General features: G+C 50.7%; 1 protein-coding gene across 1 annotated transcript; it reads right to left on the minus strand.

Moving 5' to 3' along the window:
• Nucleotides 1-925: 925 nt before the first annotated feature.
• On the minus strand, nt 926-8,274 carry CBLN2 (cerebellin 2 precursor). The gene is made up of 4 exons (XM_055706089.1): nt 8,163-8,274; nt 6,647-7,249; nt 4,336-4,455; nt 926-4,031 (listed from the first exon to the last, which is right to left on the minus strand). The coding sequence occupies exons 2-4, from the start codon at nt 7,007-7,009 to the stop codon at nt 3,834-3,836; spliced, it is 681 nt and encodes a 226-aa protein (XP_055562064.1). The 5' UTR covers nt 7,010-7,249; nt 8,163-8,274; the 3' UTR covers nt 926-3,833.
• Nucleotides 8,275-9,303: the final 1,029 nt, after the last annotated feature.

Genomic DNA, 9,303 nt, shown 5'->3' on the forward strand with positions numbered 1-9,303 from the left:
TTAGTTATATATAGCTGTTTCACTGACTTTAACTGACAAGTCATTACCCATGGAAATTATGAAGTATATTAACGACACTGATTTCTGAGTGCTTGTTAACACTAGAAAGTTATGCTGGACTGAAGCAGACTATTAATTCTAACAGCTATTTTTAAACAACGTTACCTGTGACCCTGCCTATTCCAGAAATGAATGTCACATTACAAGGACATGAAACCACTTAAGCTATTTCTGAGTAACTCCCTCAGTAAACAAGCCCTTTTAGCCTACCTTCTACTCTCTCAGAGTGTCCAATATAGAAATTTTGTCAATAAAAACCAAATGTTCTTTTTAAAAGTTAGAAAAGTCACAGCCAACAAACACAATTTAACTTCTAAACAACTCCCTAGTTTCACGTCTCTGTCTCTTTCCTTCTCCCACCTAAAATAAACAGATCCAGATTGCAAGATGCTGACCAGTAATGAGAGACACTGCACATCCATCACACCCGTGGCCTCAGGAGGAGGTGAAAGCACACAGGTTTTTGCAAGACCATGTTCAAGCTATGGATATAAAACTTAAAAAACCTAGAGGAAAGCAACGAAGTATATGATGAGTATTTATCATTCCTAATACAGGTTTCTGGTTTCTACCCTGCCAAAAGTACAGTGAAGAAACACTAAAACAGTGGTTCCCAAAAACACCCAGGTGAAGATTGTTCCCCAGAAGGGAAATGGTGAAACTGACAGTGTTTTCATAGGAATATCTTATGATCCTGTTACACAGCAGCTTATGAGAAAGTTTGAAAATTGTTAGAAGGAATATTGTGTTATTACCCCCACAGGAAACAGAGCCATTATTGTGCCATCGGACTGCTTCACTGCCTTATGTGTTTTATACTTGTGGACTCTCATAGTGCCCCTCAACATTAAATTTACAACAACTCTGAATGTTACCCAATCAATTTATTTATATAAATTACTTTAGAGAAGTCTAGTCCTACTGTGACGGGAGACTGCTTTAAGTGGTCTCACATAATATTTCTTCTTGTATTTACAGTGCAGCTGTTGTATGTTTTCCCCCTCTAACACAAAATATATCATGATATCCACACGTTAGTATATCAAAATGTCTACTGTTTACAATGACAAGTAGATTGCACCTTCTCAAACTCAGACAGAAAATTAAGTAAAAGGGGAAAGGGAATAAATATTGCAAAGAATATTAAAAAAAAAGTGCACCATGATTGTAATTAGTGTACAATAAGAATTTACTGTCCATTTTCAATTTAATTTAACTGTTTATGTAACAGTCTTATCTCTATAGCTTAGCATAAAGGACACATGAGTAGAAGAGAGAGAAAGGCAGTATATTAGAGACCTTTTCTAAATTCAAAAGAAAATTGCTTATCATATAAACATATATAACTTTACAAAATAAGCATGGTCAAAATTACTGAACTTGAATACATGAAGTGGGATATTCAGATTCTGCAGCTTCAGCAGCTTAAGCAACTTCCAAGAATACGTGTAAGGAAAACCTAAACATTGGCCTTATGTGGCCTAGGAGAGAGCCAGGACTAAGATGTCATTGCCTTATTCAAACCAGATGAACTGAGATAAACGGGCAGAATTTCAAAGTAAGACTGAGGAAATGTAATAGAAACTGAAAACTTGGGACTTTAAACCCACCTCTGTATCTATTTTTTTGAGAGACGTGATCAAATTTTAAACACAAAAGCTTAGACTGATAGGTACTTTCACAATATCTACCATTAATACAACTATTTTTATAACCATTTTTGTATTTTAATAGAAAAAGGTTGCTGCTGATTCAGGGTTTATTTTGTGTATTTAAACATAGCCTGGTGATAATTTGCAGCTAGAAATATTGCAGTCATGCCAATGCACAAGGGGGAACAAAAACTTAACCCATTAAAAAGCAAACCGGAAACCTAGTCATTCAGTAACCAGCAAAGTGAAACATCAAAGCAAACAATCGTCATCAATGATGAAAATATGTGAAAATATTAAATTGGCTTATGTTTTAGTCATCTGACATATCATAAGCAACACAGGTAAGGGTTTTTTTAAGAATATATCACTTTAATTGACTTTGTCCCTTTAATGATAAATTTACAATGAAAATGACATGTCCACCATAATTTTGAAATACAACATAGCTACCACCAATTTGCTGCAAATACCTTGCACTATATGTGTTTGTGGAAGAGGAGTAAATCTGACAAAAATAAATTCTTATACACATCCACCCTTGTGGGATTAATAGCAAGATGAAATACTTAAAATTAAAAAAGTGAAGATTAAAAATATGTAAAATAATATAAAAATTCCTCCTGGATCTCCTCAAGCAAGGTTTTCCTCAGCACACTAATACAGCAATCTTCATAAAAAAAAGCAAAGAAAGAACTGTGTATTGGGAATGAGGCACAAGGATGCTATTGACATTGGCCTGATATTTTACCTCTTGTTGATTGGGGTAATAACATTTCCTAACCTCCAATATCCATATACGTCCACCCCTAGAACTCCGAGGTTGTTTGTATTGGGAAGAGCACACACGGCTAATAAATGCATGGCACCTATGCAACATGGTGCTTTTGCTGATCCTCTGAGGCCCCTCCCTCAAAGGCTGTCAAAGATGCTAGTGTCAACTCCTCCTATACTTGCTATGGACAGGTCAAGTGGAGATGGTTTTATTTAATTTGGAAGAGGAAGAGTTTGCTCTGCCATCTCTCCATGCTTCCAGAATGTGTACTCAAGCATTAGTGGACAAATACATCAAATAAATATCAGATAAAAGCACCCAAAATACACTCAGCAACGCAAAGAAAGGATATATTTTAGGGTATGGTCAGAGAAGATATTCAAAGCCTCCATTGTTGCTTCTAGAAATGTCAGGACAATTCAGAAATGTCAGTTCCTTTACCGGTTTCCGGATTGTAACTGAAGGATCACATAGCTCTCTCGTTCTTTCTCTCTCTTTCTCTCTCGCTAAATAGGTCTATAAAGATCAGCTGGAAAGTGCAGACAGAATTGTTCACTGGTTAGCTTTACTTAGAGCTACAGGGTATATATGTGCTTTGTTTTGTCTTATTGATCGATCTAGCTTACATTTTTAGCACACACAAACAAAAATCAGGGAAAAAAAAGTCGATGAAAAACACGAACAACACAAAACAAATAAGGTTCCAATCGTGCAAATTTTGCTTCACTGGATAAAGCACTTCTTGACACAGTAATGTCCAGAATCCCCCTCCCCCAGAAAAATACAGGACTGAGACTGAAGCCACTCTTTTTTTTTTCTTTTTTTTTTTTTTTCCTTTTTTTTTTTCTTTTTTCCTTAAGGCTATACAACACAAAGAAATAAAGCATGGAAAGAACACCTCTTTGGGCTGAACACTTCGTTCTTCTGGCTCTGGAGCGAGCCTTTGACAAAGCGATTGTGTGGTCCAAGTTACTTGTCTCACTGGGGCAACAACAAGAGAAAGAAAAAGAGGAAAAAATGAAAGAGAGGAAAAAAATAAATAAGAAAGTCAATGATCCCAACAATAAAATCCGAAATTGACTTTACAATCACAGGTACAAATTGCTCAGGTCGATAATTTCATTTCTCCTAAAGATCACTGTCGTCTAAAACTAATTAGAGGCGCAGGTTCCCGAGGAATTGTCAATATTCAAAGCAAATGTTGGAGTTTAGAAGGTTATCATTCTTCTACCGTGACAGTCTGACGGGGTGACTGGAAATATTGTCATGTGCTGCCAAGTTCAGGGTGTCGTTAATGATTGAATCCTTGCTCCAGCTCATGGATCTGTCTCCTGTTCAGCCTTCTTTTATAGTGGAAAGACTAAGAAGCCAGAAAAGGTTGAGTATTTCCACCCTCCCATGAGGTTACCCCTTTCCAGTTTGAGATGCACTTTGTCTTCTCTTTCCATGTGCAGCAAGACCCCATTGCTGGCTGCTTCTCTGGTGACGTCCTGATCCCCTGCAAAAGCTGAAATCACTGGGTAGCCGTTTTGCATTAAACTTACCTAAAAAGTGCAAAGAGAGAGAATCTGAGTTTTCTCAATACTCTCAATGACTTTTTTGCCCTGTGCACACCATTAAACTTTAGTTAGTGCAGGTTAGAAACAGGTCTGAATTAAGCTAACACAATGCATGACTTCTGTCATGCATACAGACCCCTTTAACTAAAATCACCCCTTTAACTAAAATCACCCCTTTAACTAAGTCTCGTTCTTCACCTGCTGGTTTTCTAAATGCACTTAAGTGTCTAGAAATGAGCATGTAAAAAAAAAAAAAAAGGTAAGACAGCATCTTTAGATCTCAACCCACCTGGATGGTTTGTCTGTTATAGACCTTGACCACGTGGAAACTGAAACTATATATCCCTTTTCTTGGTGCTACAAATATACTGGAAGCAAGATCAAAATGGTTGCCAATATTAACTAATACCTGTAAAGCAAAGAAATAAACCAAAACAAACCAAAACAACAAAAAAGGGAGAGAGAAAGAGAAGTCAGACCCCACCTTAGAAAAGCCCCAGTGAAAATCTCACATGAGCTCCACAAGCAATATAAAGCCTTGTCGAAATGCCATTTGCAGAACAATCAAAAGTGCACTGCAGGGGAAAGGTGCTGAGTTACTAAGGCAGTTAGAAAGCATCACAGATCATAAAACGATTTAGTTATGCAAAAATGATCTCCAAAGTTTGTCAGATGAAATGCAGACGTCCACGCTGTACTGTTCATAAAGCAAAGGTGGCAGAAGCAGTGGGGAGGTGGAGGGAAGGAAAGGAGGAAGGGGAAAGAAGGAAAAAAACCACCACCCCATAACTCATCAACTCATAATGCAAATGTATATGTTTTCCGCTAACACTACTGAAATCAGACCTGACCTCGAGTTTAATAGGATATAAAACTATAGTACTGCAGAGACGGGCAAAGGAGAACAGAGGATGCTCAGCAACAGTAACGTGCCAGTTCATGTCCCTCTGTCCCTCTGGAGGGCTGTGCCGCCTGGCCCGCACCCTCCTCGGCCGCCTGGGGTGGGCCTCGTCCTCTTCCCCGACATCACTCTTAGTTGGTCATATATTTCAATGTCTTTCGAAACAACGAAAAAAGAGAAAGAGTTGGCCCCTCCGGCAGATGTGCAAAGCCTCGCTCGGAAGCGGCGGCCGCAGCCTGGCCCCGCACAGGCTGGCGGAGCGGAGCCCGCCGATCTCACCGGGATCCGGCCGCGGCTTATCCGCTTGCTCCCCCTCCAGGCTCCAGCGGCGGGCAGCCTGGCGTGGCTCAGAAGCCACGGGCAGCCTGGCGTGGCTCAGAAGTCACGGGCAGCGAGTGGCGACGACCGCGCGGGCCCGCGGCCGCTCCGTGCCCCAAGCGGGTGAGCCCGAGCCGGCTGCCCCGCCGTGCCCGCCCCCGCGGCGCCCCGGCCGCGCTCAGCTTTGTGGGCCACAAACTCTCTTTTAATGAAGAAAAATACAAATCAGGAGGAAACAAAAACAAAATACCCAAATCTTGAGATTTTCCTCCCAAACGCTATTGTTTCAAAGAAAGCACACAGACCCACCCCACAAAAAAAAAAAGTAATCCGTTATTGTGGAGCAACAAGGGGAAACGCCATCAAACTCCTGAGAACTGAGCACTGCGGGCTAAAGAGTCTAAAATACGCTACATATGAAACAAGCTCCCTTTTTTTTCCTTTTTTTTCTTTTTTTCCTTTACTGAGCAGACTTTATGAGATCTTGTACACGAGGATAATAACTGCAAACTCATTAGGAGGGACAGTAGACAGATGAATGACCGGCGGACAGACAAATGAAAAATAAAAACCACAGAGAAAACAGTTTGTGTGTGCTAAGGTTGGCTGACTCTGCAATACTACTTCAGGAGCCGGAGCGGTAAAGAAAAAGTAAATTTCATCTCAAAAATCAAGCGGAAGGCCGGGGCATGGGCTCTGGGAGGCAAGCAGTGCTGCGGAGAAGGGACGTGAGGACGAGGCCGGGCTACCCGCTGCTCCGCCCGGGGTATGCGGTGCAGGATAACACCCCTCTGTTATAGCCCACCGGGGACATCGTTCACCTCGTTTGGCAACGCGGGAAACACCCTCTTCTTCCTCAGCCCTCCCTCCTCCTGAGAGCTGCTGTAACACTGCCAAATGCGCTCGGAACAGGCAGAACCGGCGACTCCCCACGGGTAAATCTCCGTCCTCCCCTTGCTCTGAAAACGAGCATTTCCGACGGAGCGCCGACGGGCGTGTGCGCATCTTCCCCCCGGCTCCTCCCTGACTGCTCGGGGAAATCCTGGGCTGCAAGGCGTCCCCGCAAGCGTCCGAGGCGCCAGCCCCCACGTTCAACCCCCCCCCGTACTGGCGGTGGGACCGGACACGAAGTCGGCATCCCCCTTCAGCACCCCTGGAAAGCCCCGCAGCCGCCTAAAAAAACTTCCCAAACTGTTTCCGGGGAGATGAGCTGTACAACTTCTATTAAGCGGGTGGGTCAGGATTACAAGGTGGAAGGGGAGCGAGAACGAAAGCAAGCGTGCGGTGGCGGGGGGCTCGGGGCGGGGATGCCGGCGCAGGGGGCTCGGGGCCGGCCGGCGCGGCGGTGGGGGCAGCGAAGGCAAAGCAGGCGGCGGCTGACCTGGTCGAAGTAGATGGTCATGGTGCGGTTGCTCATCTCGGAGGGCTCGTGGTTGGTGCTGCGGGTGGCCGAGAAGGCCACCTTGGCGCTGCCCGAGCGTACCGAGATCCCCAGGGAGGAGGTGATGGCGCCGTCGGCCGAGGGGCTGGAGTCGCACACCACCAGGCACTTCCCCTCCAGGACGATGGGCTCCGTGTCGTTCTGCGCCCGCACCGGGCACCCGGCGGGCAGCAGCAGCAGCAGCAGCGGCAGCGCCGCCGCCAGGCAGCAGCAGCAGCCGCCCGCCGGCTCCGGCAGCGCCCCCCGCCGCCGCCGCCCCATGCCCAGCGCCAGACCGCCGCCGCTCCGGCTCGCCGCCGCCATGCGGGCGCCCCGCGCCGCCGCCGCCGCGGGCGGGCGGCCGCGGGGAGGCGGAGGGGGCTGCGCGCCTGCTGCCGCCGCGGCGCCCTGCGGCCAGTGCTCTGCGGGACGGCGGCTGGGCAGCGGCGGCTGCGGCCGCGCCTTCCTCCGCTTCTCCTCCTCCTCCGCCTCAGCCTCCTCCTCCTCCTCCTCCTCCGCGCGGGTCGAAGGAGCCTCCTCAGAGGGCGATCGGCGCGCAGCAGCCTGGCAAGGGCAAAGGCGGCGGTGAGGCGGCGGAGCGGGCGGCCGGGAGCCGGGCACCGCGCTACCCAGCAGAGCGCCGCCGCCGCGGGCTCCCGCCGCCCCGCCCCGGCCGCCCAGCCGGCACAACAGGTCCGGGAGGGACCTCGCCGCCCGGCGTCTGCTCGCATCGTCTTTCTCCCGTTCCCCAGCAGCCGGGGGTCCCACAGCCCCAAGCCGTACCCCGAGGCGGGAGGACGGGGCAGCGCGGCAGATTTCGTCCCCGAACGCCCTGTGGAGCACCCTGCGGGCGCCTCGGACACTCCCTTTCGCGCCCCACAGCCGACGGGGGCTCCCAAACTCGGCTAGTTGCACGGCCCCACTTTTTACTGCATCTGAGAGCCGGGTTTATGTCGGTCTCTATCGCCCCAGCCACTACGAAAGGAGATGTCAGCGCTGGTAGCGCTCCCTGTGCCCCGCGCTGGAGCTGCCGCGCTGTCCCTGGGGTTCGCGGCGTCCGGGGCGCCCCGGGCTGCCCCCGCCGGGCCCTGAGAGCCGCCGCCGCCCTCCGCGCCGCCCGGGGGCTTGTACTTCCCAACCCTCCGTTCCCCAGGCCAGGCTACCCCAGCTGCCGCCGATCCCCGCGGCTTCCTAAACTGTCGGGAAGGAAGCGGCCGGCTCCGGAATCGCCCGGTTCCCACCCCGGCATGCACACACATGGCAGGAGGCAAACCTCACCCGGCGTCTCCCTGGGAAGTTGCATCTCAGTTTTCCCTGCTCACCAGAACGCCCTGGGATCTCGCTCCTGGGAGATCCCCCCTGCGCTTCCCCCGAGGCATCTCTACCGCTGCCCTTACCCCGCATCTTATTGTCGCTGTCATTTAAAATGGTATTTTGCAAAAGGAACAGCCGGAAGGGAGGAGAACGGCCTTTTTACCTGGGAGGTCCATGACGGGAGAGGAGGGCTGGCTAGGTAGCTCGTCCGTGAACTTGTATTGCTTAGAGAAAATGAGCCGAGATTGCGCTGGCAGAAAGAAAAGGAAACAGGAGTCGCCTCTTTCCCTCCCGCCCATTGCCAATAATCCCCCCCTCCCCCCCCCCAGCCGCTACCACTACCGCTCCACTCCTTCCCTCCTCCCCTCTCCACGCACACACACCCGCTCGAACCTGGCAGGGATTCAGGCGCCGGGAGCGGAGCGTGACGCCGACACCCCCGGCGCCCCCGCACCCCAGCCCCTGCCCCGGGCAGGCATCCGCGCGCTGGCCCCGCATCCCGGCGCACCTCGGGCAGCTGCGGGGCTCGCACCGGGACGGTCACCGGGGCGCCCCGCCGCAGGGTGTCACTGGTGACGAGGAAAAGCAGTACCCCCTCGCCTCTCATTTCTTCTTATAAACCCGTCGGGGTTTAAGTGGCCACTGTACAAACGTGCCACCGACACGTTAGCGCTTACGGGCCGCTGCTGCGGCCGAGCGGCGCAGCATCACTAACTGGAAGCTCTTTGGAATTCATAGGTGTTAATAATGATGATAATAATAATAACTAAAGATCAGACGTTGCTTGCGGTACTTCAGACCGTAAGGCTGTGCCCCGCGCACCGCAAGGCCCCGTTCCATGGCCGCGCTCCCGCACCTTGGCGCCCAGCGCTCGACGGCGGCTCCCCCTTTATTAAACTGTTTCTTCCCCCGGGGCGGCTCCGCTCCCAGACCCGCACCCGCTCCCGGCTCGCTCCCAGACCCGCACCTGCTCCCAGACCCGCACCCGGCCCCGCCCGCGGCCTCGAGCCAAGCGCGGGCTCGGGGCGCCACCTGGCGGCGGCGCGTGGCGGTGCGCCCTCGGCGGGGCGGGCCGGGCCGGACCGCGGGGCCGCCGGCGGCTGGGAGGGCGCGAGGGTCGCACCGGGCCGGGGCGGGAGGGGCCCCCCCGCAGGGCAGAGCGCCAGGCTGAGGAACGGAGTGCCAGCCTCCCTCCCCACCTCCTGCCTGCAGGGCCGAGTGCGCGGCGCTCCCGGTTCCCTCCCGCCTCACGGAGCGGCAGTGATGATGTATGTCACAGTCAAGGTTATCACCAGCTATTACCT

This window comes from Falco cherrug, chromosome 3 (genome assembly GCF_023634085.1).
Source record: "Falco cherrug isolate bFalChe1 chromosome 3, bFalChe1.pri, whole genome shotgun sequence".
NCBI classification, from domain to species: Eukaryota; Metazoa; Chordata; class Aves; order Falconiformes; family Falconidae; genus Falco; species Falco cherrug.